The 26274-nt window shown below is 40.3% G+C and overlaps 1 protein-coding gene across 3 annotated transcripts; it reads left to right on the plus strand.

Moving 5' to 3' along the window:
* The first annotated feature begins 9 nt into the window (after positions 1-9).
* Positions 10-25160, plus strand: ATP7A (ATPase copper transporting alpha). Of its 3 annotated transcripts, XR_012588967.1 has the most exons (25): positions 10-160; positions 1957-1998; positions 5334-5469; positions 8229-8718; positions 9446-10180; positions 11948-12154; positions 13194-13357; positions 13863-14024; positions 14627-14703; positions 14867-15092; positions 15512-15745; positions 16045-16136; positions 16568-16695; positions 16863-17017; positions 17326-17460; positions 18329-18523; positions 18703-18885; positions 19207-19420; positions 20086-20232; positions 20684-20826; positions 21815-22018; positions 22627-22744; positions 23241-23343; positions 24184-24573; positions 25031-25160. XR_012588967.1 is itself a non-coding variant. In XM_074600151.1 (23 exons), exons 2-23 carry the CDS (start codon positions 5362-5364, stop codon positions 24458-24460), a joined length of 4497 nt encoding a protein of 1498 aa, XP_074456252.1. In that variant the 5' UTR covers positions 14-160; positions 5334-5361; the 3' UTR covers positions 24461-24609. The 3 variants fall into 3 exon arrangements, 1 of the variants encoding a protein (XP_074456252.1); XR_012588966.1 differs by lacking the exon at positions 1957-1998 and having other exon boundaries at positions 14-160; XM_074600151.1 differs by lacking the exons at positions 1957-1998; positions 25031-25160 and having other exon boundaries at positions 14-160; positions 24184-24609.
* Positions 25161-26274: the final 1114 nt, after the last annotated feature.

The following is a 26274-nucleotide window of genomic DNA, read 5'->3' on the forward strand; positions in this document are numbered from 1 at the left end:
GCTGTTGTCACGTGAGCGGGCGGGGCGAGGTGCGCGCCGGTCACGTGGCGGTGCGCTGCCGGTGGGTCAGGGCGGGACGGGGCTGTCCGGTCGTATAGCGCAAAGTGCCAGGCGCCGCCCCGCAGCGGGGAGAGGCCGTCGGAGCCGCCCGCAGCCTCCGGTGAGTGCGGCCCGGGACGGTGTCACGGCCTCCCGGGAAGAGAGGGTGCGGGGAGGGGGTATGCTGCGCTACGTGTCCCCTCAGCGCGGGGTGGGGGCGGGGGCGGGGGCGGGTCCCGCCGGCTGAGCCGCGGGTCGGGGGCGCCCCGTCCCTCGGCGCCCCGTGGGGGGTCCAGGCCCAAAAAGAGCAGCTGGGGCTCGGCCGCGGGTCTCTCCGCACCCCGCTGCGGAGCAGCGAGGAAGGGTGGTGAAGCCCCCCGGCTCCCAGCAGAACCGTGGCATGTGGCTCCTCCCGGGGGAGCCGGCGTGGGCTTCGGGGGGTGAGCAGGGGGTGACTCGGCGTTTCGGCAGCAGACCGACCCACCGACCGAGGGCTCTGAGCCCAGGGCGGTATTTCCTGGTCAGCCGCCTCACTGCAAACTGCTTCTGCCTCCGGGATTTTTCCCGGCGCTAGGCAAACAGCGGTGCGGGAGCCCCCCCAGCGCGCCTGTGGCTCCCTTAGGATGCAGGCAGTGCCGGCGGGCTGGGCAGGGTCAGGCTGCTGAGGGCAAGCACGACAGGCTGTGCTGACCGGTGGGCACCCGCGCCTCGGGGAGATCTCCTTGCTGCGTGGTGCACAGTAAGTGTGCGCTCACTGGTGGGCCTGAAAAAGTACCCCTGCTGCCGCTGCGATCCTCAGAGAAAGACTTGTGATCCATTTGAGTGCACAAGTTACAGAGCCTCTTCCCTGAGACCCTGCTGCTTAACTTGTACCTCTGAAACGTCTTACTTAGTGTTTTGCATTGTGATGGCAGTACTGTGTGCACAAGTACATTTTTCTGATGTTTTCATTAAAAACATACTGTAAGTATTCTGGGCAAATAGTTGTTAACGATGCTGTAGTGTAAAATCTCACTAAAATGAGCAAGAGCAAACACAACTATTGCTTCTCTGTACGCGTGTTCTGGAAATTGCCCGTAATTATTAGTGAAAAGTTTCTTAAAATCTTTTATGCAGTCACCAAAGATTTCATGTCTGTACTTAAATACTTGTTGAATTGTGTTTCTGAATGTAAATAAACCAAGAAATAATTTTTTCTGTTTGGCAATGTGGAAGTTAGTGTGAGCACAAATGCAATTTGATTAAATTGATAATTACAGTATACTTTGTAGAGAAAAGACGTAAACCTTTTTTCCTTCCCAGGTGGTGAACTGGGAAAGTAAAAACTAGCATTACGTGTCATTTGCTGGTTTATTCTTCTTATTTTCACTTAAATAATGTATTCCACATTGTTCTGCCTTGCTTTTTGAGACTAAGCTCAAGAAAGAGGAGCCCCAGTTGGCCTTAGTGTGCTCATATGACCAGGGTTTATAAATTATATTCTGTCCTGATATTTGCTGTGATTCTTCCAGGGGAACGTTCACGTTCTCCAAAAATCCGACTGGAAGAGGTAGTGGAAGGACACAAAGAAATAACAGGATTTGCTAAGAATTTGTCTCAAGTATTCTAAAACTCTTGTTAGAAATGAAGTAGAATGGTTTCAAGGTGTTTTGTTTGGTTTTCTTTCAGCTGGCTTGTATAGAAATCAGGTCCCTCAGAGCAGTTTCCATAGTCTGCTGACCAAGCAAGACTCGTTAAAATCTTGAGCAACATGAATTGCAACCTATTTAGAGTACCATGTAGCTCTCTGTGGCAGGTATTTATTATAGATGTGCAGTTTCTCCCTCGGTGATTAAGCCTCATATATCTAGTCATACTTTCAAATGTAATTGTTTGCCAATGAGCGTAATAAAACCTTGTTCTTTTGCATTCCACCAGACCTCCTGTAACCCGTCCTCCAGCACTTCTGTAAGCGCAAGGGTGAGGTGATACAGCTTTTTCCTTTTGTGCTGTCCTTTGCTCTTTTTCATATGTCTTTGCAGAGTTTTAGGGACAGGTACCTTTTTTCCATTTAATATAATTAGTAATGTATCTTTCTGCTGCCATAAATAAAGCAAGCTATAAAGTAGGACTCAGCCATTTAGAAATTTAATAGAATCCAGAGGCTGAAGTTAAATCTGACAGATGATGTTTCTGGCATTTGTGCGATTTTTGCCTGGCTTTGACCTCTTTCAGTTTCAGAAGCTATAAATTCAAGGTAATTATCTATAGAAGACTTCGGTGAAAACTGAAGTTGTACACTCAGCCAGAAACATTGTGTGCTTCCCAGTTAAGCATCCTTACGGTCCTAGAACAGGCACAAGGTGTGTTTGTGGTGCACAGTGCTTTGTCACCCTGCGATGCCTGGGTTAGCTGGGATACTAGAAGCACTGAAGTGTTTTTGGGGGAGTAAGGTGAGAGTCTGGGCTTTTACCACTGTTTTAACTTCGTCTTCACATTGCTCATAATTTCTTTTTTTTTTTTGGTAGTGTGAGGTTGTGAATGACTTTGACTTCATCAATCCTTACCTTGCTTCAGATGTATTACTTACAAAGACTGCTGTAAGCACGTCAAAAAAAATGGTTCACAGAGATGAATCCGAGTTTCTCAGTCACCTTGTGCCTGACCACTGTTTAATTTTCCTTTCCATAGGGAGCAATTGCTGTTGGCAGCAGAAATATTTTTTCTTTCTGTTGCTTCATTCACTTAATAGAACACTAGTTGACTTTATTCAGGAAAATGAAATGTTTGGATTTTAACTTGCACACAGGCAACCCAAGCATTAAGCCTAAAAGTGTACCTGATAAAAACATATAAGGACTTATGACTGTCTCCAGATATCGTTTTGGTTTTAATTATCCTTTGTATGCCTCCTGTTCTGTCACTGAGCATCACTCCTCCACACGTAGTCTACTGTGTTCGGTTCTGCACTATTGCAGAGCCAGATTATTTCTAGGGCTCTGCTGCTTCTTTGGTGGGATTAATATACAAACAAGGAAGTACTACTGGGTTGTGTACTGCAAAACACAGGTGAAAGTCATGAAAGAGAATAGAAAATGGGAGTTTCCAAAGGTATTAAGCAGTAAATAGTAGAGAATACAGTAAGCTTTTACTGAGTTTGTTTGAAGCCAAGGCGCTTCGTAAGATGAAGCTGCTTTAGGTGATATTCCAAAACAGCAGCAGTTGGATTGAAGTCTTTTGGTTTCTTGTATTTGAACTACGTAGCTGTTAGATAAATGGGGGAGGGCTGCCATTTGTTTGCATTGTCAAATCCTAAAATTCTTACAAATTGATGATGAAGGTGTTTTATAGATGGAGCAATGCATTGGTTAAGAATAAAACCATTATTGTTCTCTAAAACAACTTGTGATCCACATCAAGTTGATTATGTACCTGAAACGCTTGTAGATTTACTTCTGTCCAAACCTTACTAGAGGACAGATTGATTCTGTCTGTGATAAGCTGTTGTGTGTCATTTTAGTTAGTTGGATGTGTCCGGTTGTGCTCACAAAACACACTGTAAATCAAGTACTTTTTGAAACTTTATCTGTACTTCAGCCTTGTGGGAGTATTCATTGCTTCCTGACTGTGGAGTTACAACTGTGTCTTTGTTTGCTCTCTGTGGACTGAACATTCCTTAGGGAAGAACTGAGGTAATCAGTAAGGATCATATTTCGATATGATGACATGGAAGCTTATAGCAGATGAGCCCGAGAAAGGACCTGCAATGTGAATTTTGCTTAAAATATACTCTTCTGCTGTCTCATAATTCTCTTGTGTGTCAGGTGACAGTTCTATATTTCTGTAAGTTGTGAATATTTACATACAAATATTTGTGTGTGTGTTTCTAATAACTTGGGTCTTGTAAGAATAGGTGAGAAGTGAGATCTGTAATAACTATCTGAGTAGAGTTGTCTTTTTCCTGTTCTTATCAGGGATGAGTTATTGTTCCTGTTTTCTACTGACTATAGCATATTTAAAATTAACTTCTCAGACTATCTTCCATGTTGTTTACATAGTGAATTTTTTTTTTTTGACCTAGAAATTATAGTTAAGTTCTTCCACAAGTTAGTGGCTTACAGAAATTTGCAGTGTGTTCCTGGCTCTTCACATGAAATGCAATTAAAAGAAAAAATATGTTTTTCATCTATTGGAAATTTCAGTAATTCGGAAGTTTATACTGTCTTTATTTCTTGTTGATTAAGCTTCAGCATTTAGTTTTGTGCATCAGTGGGATAAACCTGCTTCTATGATGAAACATTCTTGTATTCTTACATGGTTTGTAGCATGTCTCAAACCGAAACCAGAAACTTTCAGACCTTCCTTAACAGGGAACGGTTATGAAATGTCACCAAGGAGCGAGCAAATTAATGTTATTAAACATTGTTAATGCTTAATGTAATTTAGTTTTCCCAGATAAGTCCCCAGGGTAAAAAAACAAGTTAAACACGTGTTTGACTTTAGATGTTCTGTTAATCATCAAAATTTGCTGTTGCCTCCACTGCAGCCAAACATTAAGCAGCCGGCTGTGATCATTTTCCTGGTCACTAACCTGTCATTGGAAAAAATAATGTGAATTTTCAAAAGCTTGAAAAAAATATCTGGAAATCACTTCCTTTGCCCTCTTTCCCCCCTCTGCTACTTAACAGTATGCATTGAACAAAAGAAGTCCTTTGCATTAGCCGTTATTTCTACAAATTAATTTGATTTGGGTTCAGTCATTTGTTTCTGGGCTTGTTTTTGTGAGCACAAATAAAAATGGTAATCTTCAGAGGAGCAGAAATTAGATTTTTCTGAATGAGATGTGGAAAAAGCTTGATTTGCTTCTTCGGGCTAATTTCAGTATCACTTGTTTTTGCCAGCATAGGATAATATATGAGATATAAATGTGGAAAAACATGATCGTCACCTGTGCCACTGTGACTTACGTGCTGTCCTCTATCGTTCTAGCGTTGCAAGAGCTGGTGTCTCTCTTTCTCACTTGCTGAAACTCCTTACAGTTTCATCTCGTGCACTGGTGAATTGTGGCTTGCTGCATGCAATTGCATCATCTTGCTTGTAACACAAATCAAATAATAAATGTCTGAACACTTTCCCTTTTTGAAAATTCATAGGAATAAATACCTAAAGTTCTGCTTCCTGTTCAGCTTTGCTCAGATTTTGACATCTGCTAGAATTACATTTGGCCAGGTACCTCATCTGTTAAACGCCTGTTTTCACTTCAGTCTTTGTGAAATGATTTAAGAACAAATGTCTTTATTGGTTTTGGCCAACAGCAATGAGAAGACTTGAGTAGACTTCACAATGGAGGCAAAATCTATAGTCATCGGTGTGGAGGGGATGACATGCAATTCCTGTGTTCAAACCATTGAACAGCATGTCGGGAAGATGAATGGTGTCCGTAACGTTAAAGTAAGTAACGCGATCACTATTTCTTACAAAGCTTTGCTCTTATATGAGAAGCCATGATGAAGTATGGACCAAGGGAGGAAAATATGTGGAAAGAGTATATTCTGTATGTTTCATGGGAGGGTCATGTTAGAAGTGCGTTCGTGTATTTCTGGTATAAGAGAAAAACAAGGGCTTACTTCACTGCAATGGGAGCTGCCATTATTGGGACTGGCAGTCATTGCCATTGGCATTGCCATTGGGACTGGAGCACCTCCCTTATGAGGAAAGGCTGAAAGAGCTGGGACTCTTTAGCCTGGAGAAGAGAAGGTTGAGGGGGGACCTGATTAATGTTTACAAGTATCTAAAGGGTGGGTTTAAGGAGGACGGAGCCAGGCTCTTTTCAGTGGTTCCCAGCGACAGGACAAGGGGCAATGGGCACAAGCTAGAACATAGGAAGTTCCGTTCAAATACACGGAAAAACTTCTTTACAGTGAGGGTGACAGAGCACTGGAACAGGCTGCCCAGGGAGGTTGTGGAGTCCCCTTCTCTGGAGGTTTTCAAGACCCGCCTGGATGCAGCCCTGAGGGATGTGCTTTAGGCAATCCTGCTCTAGCAGGGGAGTTGGACTAGATGATCTCTAGAGGTCCCTTCCAACTCTGAAGATTCCGTGATTATCTGTTTGTTACTCTCAAATAATTTTCTGCTTTACAATTAATTCAGTATTGTGAAGTAATGAGAAAAAAGTTGGGGGGGGGGCAAGGCAAGAACAGGAAACTTTTAAATAAGATAAAGCAAAAGCCACTGGTGAAAAAAGCAAACTGTCCTTGTCCCTTATACTGAATAAGTGTTAGTATTTGCTCACAAGCCTCCAGCCTTTTCTTTCAAACTCATGGTACACAGAGGTCCCTTGCACAGATTCAGAAGCGTTCTGTGATTGTGGTGCACAATTCTGTACAAAGGCAAATGATGCACTGTTAGTACCAGTGCCTGGAGTAGGAGTTCACGTATGCACACTGAAATTTTGGTGAACAACAGCAAATATTTGCAAGACATGTAATATTTCTATCTTCCTTCAGCTGTAATGGAGCTTTAACATGACAGGAGGCTATGTTCTGACACCAGAACCTTAGATTACTAAACAGACTGGTTGAGAAATAGGGATACCAACATTAACATCTGTGATGTGGTATGGTCACATAAATCAGTAGGTATCTGCAAGCATGAAATGAAGTCAAATGAATGCTAAAAGCGGCCTGGAAAATAATAACCCCAAATAAACTGACTTCAGAATCCTCCTTTTCTCCCTTACTCCAGCAAAAGATTTAATCTTGTCAACCTTGCTTTTTTTAATTGTTTCAGCTAATTTCTGAGAATACACAGATGACTTCAGATAGGAGGAGAGATTCATACTTTAACTTGATTGAAGACGATATGCATTCCATAGTGTCTTTTACATAAGGAATGAAGCAGGTTTTTAAAAGGACAGTACTAAGAGTTTTGTATTTAGGTTTTAAGGTAAATAGCTTATCCCAAAGCTGAATACTATTTCTAAAACTACTTTGGGCAAGAAAATATATTACAAAAACTTAGACTAAGTAGAACAGGACTATAAGAAACTTTAAGAGGTCATATTTAGTAATTATCCTCTTTACAGCATCAGAACTTCAATTTAGCCAGATCATTTGTTTCAGAAGAATCTCTGAGAATAATAAAACAGGGGTTTGTTTAGTGATTATGAATTAGGTCAGCAAAAGAGATGAATGTTAGATGGGTAATACAGACAAACAGACTCGCATTTAGGTTATTTTGCCTCCAACTGCAATGAAACCAATAAATGTCTATGTTGCTAAATCTGCTAAGGCCCATGATTGGGACAAAAATGAAGAAAGGTGGTCCTTAAAATGATTTAACTGGTATAATTTAATCATGACTGTGGTCTTTAGGTTGTACCTTTGCCTAGAGAAAAGATAGAATTGAATGATAATGTGTTGGGCCTCTGGCAGGCATTGGCTTTCCCTTTTGGAAACTGCAATAATTGCATTTGATGTATCATTGGTTGGGAGCAAATTAAATTAAGGATATTTGTACCATCTGATGTGAAAGGTTAGTACCAAATCAGGATGTCTCTGGATCACCAAAATGTACAGAGAGAGGAAAACCAGCTTCTTTAATGTTTGTCATATATCAAATTTCGAAACTGAATTTTGTTCTGTGAGGTCTGGTGCGCTTTATTGCTCATAGCAAGTTTACAGCCTGTGCCTAAGATGCCTAGAAATACTGGACTTCTTTCACTGCCACTTAAATCTGTGGGTTTTCTCAAAGAGTGTTTTCTTCTGTCCTCGTAGCCTAAGGGTAATTACTATTAACTGCAGAATTGTATGTGTGATTGGAATTTTTTCTGTGGGCTGTTTTGCTTTTGGAATTGAATTGGGTTAGTCATTGTAATTCAAGAGAGTTTGGCTCTGGAAGTTTCATTAAATGTGTTGGTGCAGTCTGGGTGTTTTAAGTAAAAGTGGCCAGACAGACTTGTGAAGGATTCTGAAACTGGTGGGAGGGAAAAACCCCTGTTCTTTCTAGCCTGCTCTTGCACAGGTGAGCAGAAGTTAGTTTATGGTGGCTATTGGTATGGTTCTACTCTTCAAGGTGACTAGTGATGGATAAAATTGTACTGGACGAGCATAGGTACAAGTTAAATCTAGTCCTAGACTTGTGCAGGGTATTAGTTCTCAACACTTTGTATTGCAGTTTGCTAAATTGTTTTGCTTTTTTTCCCTTGCAAGGTATCCCTAGAGGATAAGAATGCAGTCATCATTTATGACTCAAAACTGCAGACTCCAGCAACACTGCAGGAAGCAATATACGACATGGGATTTGATGCTACATTAGCTGATTCAAACCAACAACCTGTTATACCTGACACTATTTTTGTTACTATTCCTACTCAGTCAGCTCTAACACCTAAACAGATTTGTAATACACTGCTAAAGAACAAAGGTATCATGGATGTTAAAATGTCCTCCGATCAAAAAACTGCAGTGGTGACTTTCATTTCTTCCATTATAAATGGCAAGCAGATTATCCAAATGGTCCCAGGAGTAGATTTAAGTATCTCTGCACCAGAGGTAACGCCTGGAACTTGTGAAGATTCCAGCTGGTCTCAAGCAAGTAGTGTTATGTTGCGGCTGAAAGTAGAGGGGATGACCTGTCATTCCTGCACCAGCACCATTGAGGGGAGGATTGGCAAATTGCAAGGAATTCAGCGAATTAAGGGTAAAACCTTAGTGTATTTTTATATGTATTGAAGTTGATCGTGCTGTTCTGTGATGGCATTGTGGAGGTATCTTGGATTTAGATTAGATAGCTTAGTGTGACAGTTACTCTTAGTGGTACCAGGTGTTCACTTACATGTTTAATTTGGACTAGAAGTGAAGAAAGGGGCCCTAATCATGGTGAGGCTGCTGCTGTTACATGTGTGACAGTATTCAGTGCTTGCTTTGTATTTTGGTAGGGGGCCTGGAGTAGTTACGTCCCATAATTTTATTGCCAGTTATAGGAATCTCTAATACCAGATGTCTTTTTTGTACTGTAACTAATTTTAGTTTATCTTTTCTGTTAAATTAAAAATTAATATTGGCATATATGTGATGGTATCTAAAAGACAAAGTAGTGGTAGAAATAGCTTTGGCATCAGTGTATTGCCACAGGCCCCTGATAAAATCTAGTAAGAAATAGTAATGCCATTTGTGAAAGTCCTGGAGAAAAAGCAAAATATTGAGGAAAAGGGGAGTTGAAAACTGGTGTAGTACTAGACAAAAAATGTTTGAACAACTAAATTGTTTGATATTTACCAAACCAATTAAATCTCCTTCCCATTGGAGTTACATCTCTGAGCATTTAAAGCTTTCTTGGAAAGCTTTGACAAGATCTGTTCTTAGGACAACGGGCTTATTATGCTTAGGGCAGTAATGCACACTTGTTTTTATTGATTAATTTTCAGTGTCCCTGGACAATCAGGAAGCTGTTGTTGTCTACCACCCTCATCTAATTACAGCAGAAGAAATAAAACATCAAATTGAAGCTGCGGGTTTCACAGCATCTTTCAAAAAGCAGCCTAGACCCCTCAGGCTCAGTGCCATTGACCTGGAAAGGCTGAGGAATCCTCAGACCAAGGGCTCTGAGACAGCACTGAAAGAAATATCAAATGTGAATGATACAAAGACAATTGTCTTCAGAATTGATGGCATGCACTGCAGTTCGTGTGTCCTCAATATTCAGAGTACCATATCAGCACTCCCATCAGTAACGGGTATAGTTGTTTCATTAGAGAAGAAATCTGCTATTATAAACTATAACCCAAACTTAATTAGCATAGACGTACTGAGAAAAGCCATAGAGGCAGTGTCTCCAGAGACATTTAAAGTCAGCCTTCCTGATGAATATGAAAATGTAGCGTTTTTCTCCACGCTGGCGTCTCCACTGAAGTCTTCTCATCCAGCTTTGACGGATGCTAGCCAGCCACTTACTCAAGTTGTTGTGATAAATATTGAAGGAATGACTTGCAACTCATGTGTGCAGTCCATTGAGGGAGTCATATCCCAAAAGGCAGGTGTAAAATCTATCTATGTCTCTCTCTCGAATCGCAATGGGACTATAGAATACGACCCTCTGCAAACGAGCCCAGAAGACTTGCGATCCTCAATAGAGGATATGGGATTTGATGCATCTTTATCAGGTAATGACATATTAAACTTTTAAATCAAAAAGGATTATGCAGTTCTGTTTTGGATTTGGTACCACCCAAGATGGAATTTAGCAGTTGATGTATACTTCATGCTTGCCAAGAGAAGCTTTATATCTTCATTGTCAATGAGATAATTAAATATACGTGTGCTTCCTTTAATACATCAGACTTATTAAAAGTGATTGAGATATCTGCAAGTATAAATATGTCAGATAAATACTGGTGCTCCAGTTTGCTACTGTATAATATTCATGGCATGAATGTGGAATTGGAGCTTTGCTAGCTATGAAAAATATTATGGATTGCTGTGCTGAAGTTTAATTAATAGCAAATTATCAAAAACTTGGCTCCTGTGGAGAAACTAGTGAGGGGATATTTAACCAGGCTGAGGAGTGACGAGAATCTGAAGAGTGTGGACATCACTGAGGAGGTTAAAATGATGTTGTGAGATAACCCTGGTAGGCAGCTACACATCATCCAGCTACTTGCTCACTCCCCCTTGGTGGGATGGGGAGGAGAAGGGTAAAAGAGCAAAGACTTGCAGATTGAGATAAAGTTAGTTTAACAGGTAAAGCGAGAGTTGTGTGTGCAAGCGAAGCAAGTTACTTCCCATCGGCAGGCAGATGTTTAGCCATCTGCAAGAAACCAAGGTGTCATCATGCATAACGGTTACTTGGGAAGAGAAGCGCCATCACTCCAAACATTCCCCTTTCCTCCTTCTTTCTGCAGCTTCTGCTGCTGAGCGTGATGTCAGATGGGATGGAATATCCCTTTGGTCAGTTGGGGTCAGCTGTCCCAGCTGTGTCCCCTCCCAACTCCTTGTGCACCCCAGCCTACTTACTGGTGGTGTGGTGCAAGGAGCAGAACAGGCTGCTGATGGTGTGCAAGCAGTGCTCAGTAATAACGAAAACATTGGTGTGTTCCCAGCGCTGTTTGGTCGCAGATCCAAAAGATTGCACCATCTGAGCTACTACGAAGAAAATTGACCCTGTCCCAGCCCAAACCAGTACAGATTCTTACTGTGATGGCTGGTACTCTGAAAGGAATCGCACAGTGGGAGCAGATGGCTAGACAGTAGAATGCAGAAGACTTTTATGGTGAGAATACAGGTGAATGTCAGTAGGAAGCGAGGCTTCCTGAGGGGACAGGGAAGCTCCGTTTCTTGATTGAGTAAGATTAAATTTTGAGAAGTACAGTATGTGAGCTATTTTATGACAATAACAAGAAGTGGTCAGGTGCTCCCATTTAATTCCTCTCATTCTGCTGCCCCATAAACATAGCATCTCCTGAATCGCTGTAAGAAGCAGTTCTCTGCAGTTTGGACGCCCTTCTCTAAGGTCAAAAACACTGACTTTGCTTATGAAACTTGCACTTGCTTACAAATTCAGCTTTGTACCCCAGGTAAAGTCAACAAAATTGTGTCTTAAATTAAGGTTGCAATGCAGAGGTTGAGCTTACAGCCTACAGAAGAGAACAAAAGATGTGCAACAGAACAGACAAATACAGTGGAGAAAGGCAAAAGGAAAAATTGTAAGAAAAAAGTCTGTAAGTTCATCAGTGGCCCAACCCTTTGTCTTGTTTTCTCTTGCTTATTCTTAATTGACAGATGGGTGAATCTGATTGATTGACAAGGCATGTACAATTACCACTTTTTTGGTCTAAATTTGTTGCAGCATGTATTTATGGCTGGTGCAGTACGAGCTCATACCTCATTGCAACGGCTATTGGTAATGTCAGGAATTGCAATCTCCTTTTCAGCAAAGGCAGAACGTTCTGTGGCAATAGCTCAGCCCTCACACGAAGTGCAGCTGGAATCTCACAAAACCGAGCCGCCCTCCAAAGTGTCCCCAGCCTACCTTGCTAGGCAAGAGACAAAGACTATATCGAAGTGCTATGTCCAAGTCACAGGAATGACGTGTGCTTCATGTGTAGCCAACATTGAGAGAAATTTGAGAAGAGAAGACGGTAAGATACATGTCGGTGTAATCTGTTGAATTTCTAAGCTTGTCTTTCAGAGAACCCATCTAGTTTTTACACAGCGTTCTTAATGGGTGGGTTGGCAAGAGAAGTACCATTGCTGCTGTGTTTCATGGGTGAGAACATGATCTGCTCGCCGTAGGTTCACAGGGTGACAACAATGTCCTTCCTGCTGCTCTGTGGGCATGCTGGCTAGAGGCTCCCTTTGCAAAAGTAGGAGTTGGAGTGATCCAGAGAGAATATAGGGATCAAATACGGGTCCTTCTGAGATTAAACCAAATCTTTTCTACTGGAGGGATGTGCCCAGGTCTGCAACTTAAAGGCAGAAATAGACATGTCTGTATTAGAAAGGCAGCTATTAGAGAGGGACAGTATTAATATGGATTAAAGAGACATAAGTTAATTTTAGCTCTGTGAGTCAGGACAACTATGTCTGTCTTCTGTCAGTGTGATGATTATATTTGCAGGAACAAATAGTTGCATGAGTATGGTGTAATGAAAAGTCATTAATGTAGACTGTTTAATTATTGTAATGAAGATGGCTGTGTCCCAGGTTAACCCGAAATTTAATTTTTTTTCATCCTAGAAAATGGATGAATCTAAATCCTTTTCACTTAGCGTACAGTAGGATTGCACATTGTTAGATCTGCCCTTTCTCTTACATCTTCTGTCTTGAAGAGGAGGCTTTTAGAAATGGTAAATGCAGATCAGAAAAATACGTGGAACTGTATTTTAGAAGAACTTCTTTTAAGTAAAAATAGATCATCTTTTCATGTAGCGTAGTTTGAATGTTTGTAATTGGACTGTTAAAAACATGCAACTCATATGGAGTGATACTTTGATCTGTCACACCTACACTTTGGTGCTTTTGCTGCTTTGTTGATGTATCTTCCAAAAATGATGATGTTCTTCTTTATATGTACCTACAATATGGTAGCTTTCTCAATTTCAATAAATTGCTATTGTGCCATGATGTTACCGTGCTTTTTTTAAATATGATCTGCCAATCCCACGTTTTGTTTACTAGGAATACATTCGATACTTGTGGCCCTAATGGCAGGAAAGGCAGAAGTGAGATATAATCCTGCTGTCATACACCCTTCAGCTATTGCAGAGCTCATACGGGAACTGGGATTTGGAGCTACCGTGATGGAAAACTGTGGTGAAGGAGATGGAATTCTGGAACTTGTTGTAAGCTAGTAATTAAAACCAACCACCTCCATCTTTATTGGTTTTATCTATTGGATGTGCTTGTGTAAGCATCTGCTTCCTAAAGTGTTAATCATATAATAGAGCTTAATTTACAAAAAATAAAGTATAAGAGTACATCAGGTATGTATCACAAACTATATCTTGGCCTGCAAACTGTGCTGGCTACTACACTGAAGTCGGAGAAATAGTCCTGTGGCTTTTTGATTATTTTTTTTATATATTTTCTTTTGGTAGCTGAGGCTAGCTCAGTGTACCCCAGCTTGAGCTTGAAGAGCCAACAGAACTTTACCTTGTCTCTGTGCTATGCTTCCTCTGTGGTGCTCTCATCCTTAACTGGAAAGCTCCATCTTGCTGCTTCAGACCCCAGAAATATGCAATAAGTAATTCAGGACAGTCACAAGCACTTTTTCTTTTCCTACTTTTTAAGATGCATTTACTGAGTAACCTGTGGTTTTGATAACAGGAGGGAACCTTTATTTTACAGGTGAGAGGAATGACATGTGCTTCTTGTGTACACAAAATAGAATCCACCCTCATGAAGACTAATGGTGTTTTATACTGCTCGGTAGCTCTTGCAACCAACAAAGCACATATTAAATATGATCCTGAGATTATAGGTCCTCGAGATGTTATACAAGTGATACAGGTAAGTTTCATGAAGGCACCAAGTCTTACGAAATATCCAGTGTGCTTTGAAGAGTTACATACAGAAAAGAAGGGAAGACTATTAAAGGAAAAAAAAATCTCTTCTTCCATCTGCTATCTTCTTAGTGCGGGTTTCTGCAGATAATATGTGTGCTCTGGCACAAAAGCAATGGTCTATTATGACTTTGCCGAAGTTATTAAACAGAAACACTAAGAAAGCCAGGCTATGGTAGAGTTAAACTTATCACCTATAGGTTTGCAGAAAAATAAAGCACATTCATGAGTACTGTAGCAGGAGAGATGAAATAAGTTTCTTGGCTTTGTCCCTCGATTTTGCTACTTCTGTGCTTCAGGAATAATCATTTTGGAAAGACACATTTTAGAATAGCTTTTTAATGTTCTAGAAGGGTTGATTTCTACATCGGGTTGCTTTTCTTTCTTTGCAAGGTAAATAAAAACTAGTAGCAGTTGTATCAGAAATGTTAATAAAGGAAATGAAATGTAAGGCTGGCACCATCAATAATCTGGCAATAACTTTACATGAGCACAAAGTGTCTTTAAAAATCGACTGTTCTTTTTTTTTCCTTATGCGTTTTTCCTTAGGATTTAGGTTTTGCTACGTCATTAGTCAAAAAAGATAGATCTGCTAGTCACCTAGATCACAAACAGGAAATAAGGCAGTAAGTATTCCTGAACATATTTAGATCCTGTAAACATCTTTGAGTCTTCTTTTTTAATCAACAGTACGGTTATGAATTTTTTTGGTGACTTTTGCTAGCTAAAATGTTATTCAGCACTTGACTGTGAAACAATATTTCTTTTTCTTCTTCTTTTAAATCTGAGGTGGAAAAGGTCTTTTGTTGTGAGTCTCATCTTCTGTATTCCTGTCATGGGGCTGATGATTTACATGATGGTTATGGACAGTCAGCTTGCAGATGCTCACGCACATCACAACATGAGCAGTGAGGAAATGGAGGCGCTTCACTCCTCTATGGTCCTGGAATACCAGCTCCTACCAGGATTGTCCGTTATGAATTTTCTGTCGTTTTTACTCTGTGTCCCTGTACAGGTAAGCAGGAATATGACAACTCCTAGTTTATTGGGCTTAAACACTCAATATGGAAGATGATGAAGAAGTTAAATTTGAGAAGTGGCTGTAACTATGCAGATAGAAAATGCTTTTGAGGTTGTGGGCTACTGCTCTTGTCAAAATCAGTGGTGCTGGGGCCCTTACGGGCAGGCCAGGCAGTGTAGAGGTGCCTCGCTGCACTGGTGGGCATGGGGAGGAGCTGGTGGAACTGCATGGAGGTGAGAAGATTTGCAAGTGCTGTGGTAGGTAGAGATCATAGCTAGAGCTGGGATTTCGTTCAGGAAGAGATGGAGAAGGCAAATAACACAAATAAAATGGCTGTCTCCCTCTGTTCTGGAAATGCTGCTGCTGTGTGTTATGAATGTGTGTATAAAATACAACTGATGCTCTCGTTACAGATGTTTGGAGGCTGGCACTTCTACATACAGGCATACAAAGCCCTGAAGCACAAAACTGCAAATATGGACGTGCTCATTGTTCTGGCAACCACCATTGCGTTTGCCTACTCCTTTGTTATTCTCCTAGTTGCAATGGCTGAGAAAGCAAAAGTAAACCCTGTGACTTTCTTTGACACACCTCCTATGCTGTTTGTGTTCATCTCCTTGGGCCGGTGGCTAGAGCATGTTGCAAAGGTAAGGAAAATAAAAGCCCGTGATATCTACAAGCTGCAGGACACTAAAAATCATTTCAGAATGTTGTGTACCTTTGAAAAAAAAAATCCCATGAAGAAGTTTTGTTAGGTTCTTCTAAACTTCTTTGTTGTAAAATCATCTTCAGTAACCACACTAGTAAAAATATGAAATTACTTAATATAAGTCTGTTTACAGAAGGTATTTTCTTAATAGGGTAAATTACAACATACGTAGTTGTCATTTACCCAGCAATTTTTTTCAATAGCATAGTCAGAAAAATATGAAAATTATTATTCTAGGGTAAAACGTCAGAAGCACTGGCAAGACTAATTTCCTTACAAGCTACTGAAGCTACTATTGTTACCTTGGGCCCTGATAACGTTCTTTTAAGGTATTTTGCTTTGTCATTTGCTTTTTCTGTTGTTCCTTTTTTGTTGTTGATGTGCTTAATTCACAGACAAATGTTACTATTCTATAGAACTATGAAGCAAATAACTGCAGATTTCCTGGCAGGCTTGCCAGATATAAACGTTAAAATGCAGAAAAAACAACACTGTTCTGATTTGGGTTTTTTGGAATCTTGCTAGTCTTTGCTGCAATAAGAAAATTAATGGATTTTCTCAACTTTACAGTTGAGATAAAGTAGATAAAATTATGATAAAATAATCATAGTGCTCTTAAAAATGGCCTTTCTTGTGACAGTTTTTATATATATTAACAATGTCGACCGATGAGATTATGCTTTGTGTATAGTAACAACTCCTTTTCCCTGGGTAACTTCAGTTAACAATCTCTTATTAAAAACACTGTACATCATTGTAGTGAAGAGCAAGTTGATGTCGAACTGGTTCAACGAGGTGACATTGTCAGAGTGATCCCAGGAGGCAAATTCCCAGTGGATGGTCGTGTTATCGAAGGACACTCTATGGTAGATGAATCTCTTATCACAGGTAAGCATTTGCTTTTTGCAAGTGTAAAAATGTTTTTCTTTAAACAAATATGAAAAAGGGAAGTTGAAGCTGATGTTCTCACTCTTCTAATTGCATGTTACGAGTTGGTAGCTATAATAATATTGATGAAAAATATACTTAAGTGTCTGCTATTGACTTTTCCTTAGGTGAAGCGATGCCTGTGACTAAAAAACCTGGCCATACAGTTATTGCAGGTTCTATTAATCAAAATGGATCACTGTTGATTTCAGCAACCCATGTCGGAGCTGATACAACTCTTTCCCAGATTGTTAAACTCGTGGAGGAGGCCCAGACCTCAAAGGTAGAGTATTGTCAAATTAAGCATATGGGGTTTGTCTTATCATTTAGGCATCAGCATACCAAATCATTTGAAGAGCGATTAAGACTGTTTAGATTTGAATTGCAGTTGCATGATGAAGTGTCTTGCTGAATAAGGACTTTCATGTAGTCTACTGTTCCAAGTCTCATCATCTTGTTAAGCGAAGATGTAGTTATAAAGTGTGGCTTGCCAAATGTGCTGCAAACAGAAGCTGTGATTATATCTATGTCTGAAGGCATAAAAGAGAGTACGCATAATGTTACTGAAGCTGACGTGTTTCTCCTTCCTAGGCTCCTATCCAGCAATTTGCAGACAAACTTAGTGGCTACTTCGTTCCTTCTATTGTGGCTGTCTCTGTGGTTACCCTTTTTGCCTGGATTATAATTGGATTTGTGGATTTTGAAATAGTAGAAAAATACTTTCTGGTAAGTAAGTCTCCTTAAACACCTTCTGAAATACTTCAAAAATAGTTAGGCTACAAGTCTATTAGACTGCATGGTTCCCTTTCTGAATTATCGTTGCAGGCTGTTGCTGACTATAGATATTATATTAGCAGTAGTAGTAGTATTATATTTTTCATATTGTATATTTTTTTTATGCTGTATCACTTCTACATTTATACTTAAAGAGAATCTGCAGTAATTAATCAATTCGTGAAGTTAGTATTTAAAAAAAAAAAGTTAATTAAAAAACCAGTAAATACTAAACATCAAAATTTCCCAGTTTCCATTCCTTCTCTGAGGGGAAAAGAAATACCTTGTGTCATAAGCTCCAATTCTAGTTTTGTTAGTATAGCTCTACGTAAATTCATCTTTGAAATCAGTGGAATTCGTATTCATTACAGATAGCAGAGGAGGATCAGGATCCTAACTTGTACCTGAGGGTTGCTTAGATCACAGGTTTCTTGGGTCATGACTATTTCTGATTAGAATTTATTAGTTCCCAGGAAAGCAATCGTCATATTCTCTTCCTTTGTTATTATATATATAGTTGATAGGGTATCTTTTATTACATTGTGGCATAAAAGAGTTGTTACACTGTGTGGTTCCTTATTTAGGAAAATGTACGATAAATAAACCAGATTGTGGGTATATGCAGTATAGAACAGAACTTAGTCATTAATTAGTCATTAATCGCAGCTTTTGCATAATTTGCCTGTGCTTTACTTTTTAATACTTTAGTTTATCTATTTGCAGATTATTTTTTTTTTTCACAACAAAGGCAATGTGTAGTTGAATACACTGTTTCTGTTGTTCAACTTCCTGTATTACTAAAATAAACTTCTGTCACTAGGGTTACAATAAGAGCATTTCTGCAGCCGAAGTGATAATCCGCTTTGCTTTCCAAGCCTCTATCACAGTCTTGTGTATTGCCTGTCCCTGCTCTCTGGGATTAGCCACCCCGACAGCTGTGATGGTTGGTACTGGAGTAGGAGCTCAGAACGGCATCCTGATCAAAGGAGGAGAGCCGTTGGAGATGGCACATAAGGTAAGAAATGTGGGTTATTGTGACAAGAGCTTTAACGGCTGGTCTCGGTGGCATTGTGCCAGTTGTCCATCAGTGATGTATGATCAGTACACGGTAGGAAGTTTGGGTAAATTGGGTGGTTTTCTAAGGAAGCTGTACATTAAAGCTTTGTTGAATTAAGTCTTCCTGTTTTGCTGCAGGTGAAGGTGGTTGTATTTGACAAGACAGGTACTATTACTCATGGGACTCCAGAAGTGATGCAGGTGAAGTTTCTAGTGGAGGGTAACCAACTACCACATCATAAAATGCTGGCGATACTGGGGACTGCAGAGAGTAATAGCGAGCATCCTCTTGGAGTAGCAATAACAAAATACTGCAAAAAGGTAGGTTATTTGTACAGGCAATGAGTTGTTTGTGTTATGGAAGAACTCTCTTGCAGTACTTAATACGTATGAATAGTCTTGTGTCATTTAGAAAGTAACTGATGGTATTCACTTGGGAAAGCTGAAAATTGTGGAGCCACATAGATCACTTAATGCCATACCAGATGCACTGGATGCTCAAACTTATGTTTTGATGATTGATTGACTATTCCTCTGCTCCTGTTAGAGCTAGTTTGACTGCAGTTTACTTTGTGGGGTTCATAAATGTGGCATGCTTTTATACACTTCAAAATTTTCTCAGTTTGTGTCCTTTTTCTTTAGGAACTGGACTCGGAAACCCTTGGGACATGTACAGATTTTCAGGTGGTTCCAGGCTGCGGCATTAGTTGTAAAGTCACCAATATTGAGGCATTACTCTACAGGAAAGATAAAATGGTTGAAGAAAACAATATTAAAAATGTGACACTTGTGAAAATTGAGGAAAATACAGACGAATCAATGCAGCCTGCTTTGATTATTGATGCTGACCTACCAAGTAAGCTAACTCTGGTTTATAGAATAAAAGGGATAATTTTTGCTTTGGTGTCTTTAGGATCCTTAAGAACGAGGTCACTTTTTTCTGCCCTGGAGAACTGGGCTTGCATCAAGGCACACATTGAAATTGTTGATCATTAGTTTATTTCATGCTCACACATCACTTGCAACATTTTCATTAAATACAGTTTGAAGTTACATGTTGAATATGGGGCTGGAAAATCATGCAGGAATTGTATTTCACCTCTCTGTGGCTTTGCTTTGCTTCATCCCCAGTTACCATTTGCTAGCCAAAATTATGTATATTTGCATAACTGACTGGTTTTCAACCAAGAAAAGCTCATTGCTAGATCTTTCAACTATATCAGGCTGTTACATATAAATCAGAAGCACTGAGAAAGGGACTTCGTCCTTTACTGTCCTGTGACCTGTGATTCTTGGTCCACTGATGTGGTAACTACCCGTTACTGAAGAAATGTTAGTGTCTGTTTTGTCAAGAACATGTGGAAAGATTGGGAGGGCAGAAAGCATTGAGAAAGACTTACTTTCTGTTTGGATTCTCTGCAGTGATATTTCTGTGCATACTGGGAGGACCTGGGTAGGATTAGCTGGAGGGAAGCTTCCTGGTTATCTGTATGATGGCAGGATTGTATTTTCTTCCTTCAGCTTCTCTGACTTCTCAAAAATACTCTGTTCTCATTGGGAACCGGGAATGGATGAGTAGAAACTGCCTCCTTGTTACAAGTGAAGTTGATAAAGCCATGGTGGAACATGAGCGGAGAGGTCGCACAGCAGTTCTAGCAGCTGTTGATGGTAAGTTCAATGCTGTGTCTCTTTTTTTTTTTTTATTCAGAGGTTTATTTGTCACTATTTAAACAGAAAGCAAGAAGTAATAATGTCATAGCAGTTAATATGCAAAGCAGAATAATAAGATGAAAAGAGATAATTAGTTTTATAACACTTTGATATGAGAAAGACTTCTTCCTGCCCTTTTTCAGTTGACAGGAGCGTTTCATAATACAGAGACTTCAAAGAGAGCAAAGGGGAAGAAAGGAGAAAGAAGGATATTTTTCTTGCTGTTGGACAGTCCATGTTTTGTATTGCCTTAAACATCGTTGCCCTGATATCTGTTCTCATTCTGCTTTTTACTGTTGATACTACTGTTTCTGGAACTGGTCTTACTGGGGCAAAAAAAAGTTACGTGTTTTTCCTAAAGCAGTAAAGATCTTTATTACAAACATATTCTTTCTTTCTGTTCTTTTAGGAATGCTTTGTGGCTTGATAGCTATTGCTGATACTGTGAAACCAGAAGCGGAGCTGGCAGTCCACACTTTGAAGACTATGGGATTAGAAGTTGTCCTAATGACTGGTGATAACAGCAAAACAGCAAGATCTATTGCCTCTCAGGTAAGCTGTTATACGTTGTTATGGTTTGAGGAACCCACAACAATTTACTGTCGTTTAGACAATTATTTTGTCACTCGATGACCCCTCCCCACCTGGGAAGGGGAACTGGGGGGGAAAAAACAAGGAAACCCGAGGGCTGAAATATAAGCAGATTTAATAGAATACTACTAAATAATTAACATTAATAACACTACAGAACCAGTATTGATCTTGATACCAATATAAAATATACAAGGATTCTACTCAGCCCATTCTATCAGCAGGAAGCTGTGCACTCCCAGCAGGGGACAGCAAATGTGGGACGCTGCAAGCGCAACAGCTTGGGGAGGAAAGGAAGGTCTCAGGGGTCCAGCATGGGGCAAGAAGTTCTCTGAACCACTGCCACCAAGGGAGAGAGAGAACTTCTCAGCAAACTTTCTAATTTATATTTAATGTGACATTCATGGTATGAAATCATCTTGTTGGCCAGCTTGGGTCAAGTGTCTGGGTCTTGCTCCTCCTCATCCCTGCACCTGGCAAGGCTCAGAAACATTGGGACCTTGAATCCCACATAGCCTGGCTGGGTATAAAGTAAATATTTTCATTAATTCAGACACTACAGTCTTCTAAAAGTGTGGGTTTCCCAAGCGTTAGAAGAGAAGTTAGTCCTGTGACGAGGACGTATATGTGTTTATGTTTGAAGCTTGCTGCAACCCACACAGAGGAAGCATGCTGTGTCATGTTGATCTTGCTTGTGGCTGGCTTAGAACTGGTGTATTGTGGAAAATAATATAAACAAATTCAGAATAAGGAGGGGAACTAAAGAAGCCTTTTTGAATGGAAACAGTATCAACTTTGAATTCAGAGCTATTTTCCTATCAGCTGGGTTTGGTCTTTAGCTCATAAGTGATAACATGGGTTTCAACCTTCCTAGTCACACTATTAGAGGCAGAAGCTTTGATAGCTGGTAGAAAACCTGCAACACAGTTTCGTATTTGTCTCTCTGTAGGTTGGCATCACCAAAGTGTTTGCAGAGGTTCTTCCCTCACACAAAGTAGCCAAAGTGAAACAATTACAGGATGAAGGAAAACGGGTGGCCATGGTTGGAGATGGTATCAATGACTCCCCAGCTCTTGCCATGGCCAATGTGGGAATTGCTATTGGCACGGGTACTGATGTAGCCATTGAGGCAGCTGATGTGGTTCTAATTAAGGTAAGAAATAAGAGTGCTTCATTAAAAGGATATGATAGGAGGGGTTAGAAGGCCCAGGATGTCTTGAATGATTCAGAGCACTGCTGAGGTGTACAGCCTTCGTGAGCCAGGAGAACTGGAGCAAAGAATTGTCTTCATCTTGTTTTAGTGTCGTGGTAATTATCCTGTGATGGAAACTTCCCCGTTTTCTGGGTACTACAGATTTTGGGGTAATTCAAGTTTGAGAGTGGGCAAAGGAGGAAAAAGTGACGTGACCTTCAGCAAACATAAATTATATTTCAGTAACATTCCACAGTACCTCCAAGGTTATAGTCACTTCTTACAACGCCTCGCCACCACCTTGACAGAAGCTGTGGTCAGTGTCTAGAGCTGTCCTGTGTGGTGCTGCATATACGTCATTTGGATGACAATGATGACATGTGGTATGAGATTGGCGCTGATTGCATGGGCTCTATGCAGACAAACTAGAGCAGCCTACAGCATACTTCCTACCTGTAGTCTGTTATATCCAGTGCATGGTAGTCAGCTTTAAAATAGGAGTGTGGTGATGCTACATGTATGCTTTTTTTCCTCTCTTTGACTTCTCTAATAAACACATGAACTTGCAGGATGACTTGATGGATGTGGTAGCAAGTATAGATTTATCAAGGAAAACTGTGAAAAGGATCCGGATCAACTTTGTCTTTGCTCTAATTTATAATCTCATTGGAGTTCCCATAGCTGCTGGTAAGTGAATGTTGCCCTGTGGTACTGAGTTTGCGCTTAGGGAGTAGAGGATTGTGGTGGTTTGCTATTGTGTGGAAGAGTGTCCGTCGTCCTTATTTCTGACTGTCTCTGCCTGGGAACGTTGCAGTGGTAGACTTGTGATCTGTCCTCCTCCCACATTCTGGCTATTATGGATTTGCTCAGCACATGAAAATAACTTTTAAGATAAAAGGTTTATTGAATGAGCCTGATCCTGCAAACAAGCAGATTGCTGCAAGGCGGGCAAGACATGCTACCTCTGAACTTCGAACTGACGAAATGACACATCCAGCTGTATTCACCTGTAGGTTCTAGCTGAGATAGAACACAAATACTTAAATATTTGTCACTTATTTAGCACTAAACTAAAATCCTATTTATTTACATATTGAAATACAGTTTCACGTGGACTATCTAATTTTACTTGTATGTGTTAACGTGTTCCTGCTCTGAACTTTTTGCTGTTTTATTTTTCTAGGTGTCTTCCTGCCCATTGGTTTGGTTTTGCAGCCCTGGATGGGATCTGCAGCAATGGCTGCCTCCTCTGTTTCTGTTGTGCTTTCTTCTTTGCTTTTAAAGATGTGAGTATGAACAATTTTGTGGTTTGTTATTTGGATTGGAAGCTGAGGCCCTTTGCTTTGAGTGGCAGAAGATAAGCGTGGGACTGACAGATTTCAAAGCTTTTTGAAGAATGGTTCGGGCAGTTCTGTGTTTAGCAGCAGTTGGTTTTGTTCTTGCTTGAGGAGTCAGTTGGTCCAAAGTGCTTCAGACAGTAGTGTTTAAAAAAAAAAAAAAATTATTTCTAATGTGAAGAGAAATATATAAATTGGAAGTGGGTTCAGAATGGAAAATTCCTTAGTGGCCTTAGTGAGAAATCTTGTCAGGACATGCTGGCTTCTGAGACAATGTGGCTGTAAACACCACACCGACACTGAGGATTGTTGCAGTAAGTAAACTGCATTTTGCCGCTGCGTTTGTTGTTGTGTTATTGTTCCTCACTCTGCAGGCAGGAGTGTAGCACTGTGATGGGAATGGTACTGTCTGCTCTTTAGTTAACACAGGAGGCTTCAGAAGAAGGAGAGCAGAAGATTTGGTAAATGATAGCTACCGTGGTCTGCTCCCAGTAGGTACACTTTGCCATTACATTTTGGGGATGCTCAGCACTACCAAAGCAGTTAAATACTGAGTGAGGCGGGTCAGCTCTACCTGTTCTCCTGTGTCCTGGCCAAAAAGCACTCAATTAGCTTCTGGTTGCATAGTAGCTTTGCAAAATATGAAACTCATCGCCGTATCATTGATCAAATTATAAACGTCTCTGGCTTGTGCATGATCATAGCACATAGGCTAGCTTCTTTCCATATTTTAGTGTACTTTACTTCAACCTGACATGCATTGGCATCTTTTGTTTTTTCCTTCCTTAGGTACCAGAAACCAAGTGCTGAGAAACTCGAGTTCCGTGCCCGTGGCCAAATGAGGCACAAGAGCCCATCAGAAATCAGCGTCCACGTTGGAATTGATGAGACTGGGACAGGCTCTCCTAAACTGAGCTTAATGGATCGAATCATCAATTACAGTAGAGCCTCTATAAATTCTCTTTTTTCAGACAAGCGTTCAGTGAACAGCATTGTCCTTAATGAACCAGATAAGCATTCGCTTTTGGTGGGAGATTTTGGAGAAGATGACGACACAGCATTATGAAAGACTCGTCCCTCCTGCCCTGGCTAAGCAAAAACAACCGACCCTGAAGCAAAATGAAAAAGCAACCAAAACAGCTGTTTAGAAGTCTGTGCATGTGCTGATCGTTTCTGGAGGTCTTTTCGGATGTATTTCTTCTTTAATGCAGAAAGCTAGTTTTTGCAGTGACTTTCCAGGGTCTCTCTTTTTTTTTTTTTTTTTTTTTTTTTTTTTTTTTAGACTAGACTTACCAAAACACTGGTGCAGGGGTTGTTGACGCTTGCAGGCAGGGCCATGTTACCATTCCATGAAGCTTGCAGTGTAGCGTTCTTTTTGGCAAAACGTCAAAATACAATTAAGGAAACTAAGGAACCAGAAGCCTATTTCCCAGCATTGTAACAGGCTATTTTGTGCATAGTCAAGTCTAGTACTGTGTTAAAAAATTATAAATTACCGTATCTGCAAAATACTAAAGGTTCTGCATTTGCAGATAGATGTGCCTTACTTCAAAACTTCCAGGACCCTCTCGTTTCCATAGCCTGATTCTGCCTTCTTCCAAAAATGGTTCCTCTCAAATGCCTTTTCTTCTTACAGACATCTGGTTCCAGCTTTTCACACTCCTGGCTTCAAGTCATCTCATCGTTTGTCATCTGGATCTCTGTGAAGGAGGAATGAGAGGTCTTGTGTTTGCTTTCTAACAGCATACCCGCATTTAACTCCTTACGTCTGTGCCCCAGTACACTCCTGCTGCTAAGATTGTCTGCTTGAAGGCTGAATTGGTTGGGAGGTTTGCTCATTCCCAACCTGTCCTAAGCCAAGAACTCCTGCGACATCTGAATAAGATATGAACGTGACGTGGTATTAGCTGAAATGTTTAGCTTTTGAGAAGGCAGCAATGTAGTTAGTGCTCACTACCAATATTAACAAGCACTCCTGAAATGAACCAGAGCAGTTTGGACTGGTGTCACACAGACTGCCTTTCAAATCTTTACAGTTCAGTCTTTGCAGATCTCTGACATCATCAAAGAATGTAATATATATCAGATACTGCGCTAACATCAGTTGCTTGTCAAGATAAGTTTAAGGCCGGTATACCAGGAATGGTCCAGAGTCCACTCCATAGATTGATCCAAACCTCCTTTCCTGGGATGTTCGGATCCAGGCTTTGGGAATTAAGACAGTCTTCATTTGTTACTGAACTGAAATACCAAAATGCAGGGTTTGATCATTAAATCATGAATATTACAAATATTCTCAATGAGAAATAAAGGTGTTCATCGCCCAGTAGGTAGCTACTTGTTTGTTACTTAATTAACCTTGTTCTTTAAATACTCTGCTGAGACAGCTAGGTTCAGTAATGTTGAATTACAATACAAAATACAGTCCATGGTGTTAACGTGTAATTCCAATTCGTGCTTGTAGGGGAGAAACACTCAGTCTGGAGTACCATAAAGAGTTCTCTGTAATGTTCTAGTTTTTAATTTGAAGTCTGATGTCAGTGCATAGATTGTGTATGTAAAAAGTCTTAAGTAAATAGCTTTTGCATTTTATCAGAGAACTACCAGAAAAGTACCAGTGTATGAAAAGAAGAGTTGTGCTATGGAATATGTTGTTAGTAAATCAGTGTACTGGCTATATTGCAGTGAGGAGAACAACATAATTTGTTGCTGCTGCTAGTTTAAGAAACAAAATATTTCTGTTGCAGGATTTAGGTTCTTAATATCTCTCCATCAATACAGATTTTTTTTAATTAGATTATAGCTATATGTATGTATTGTAGTGTTAAGAAATGCTAGGATACATTACTGCAAAGCCATTCCGTAAGATGATGTTCTTAG

This window comes from Larus michahellis, chromosome 9 (assembly GCF_964199755.1).
Source record: "Larus michahellis chromosome 9, bLarMic1.1, whole genome shotgun sequence".
NCBI classification, from domain to species: domain Eukaryota; kingdom Metazoa; phylum Chordata; class Aves; order Charadriiformes; family Laridae; genus Larus; species Larus michahellis.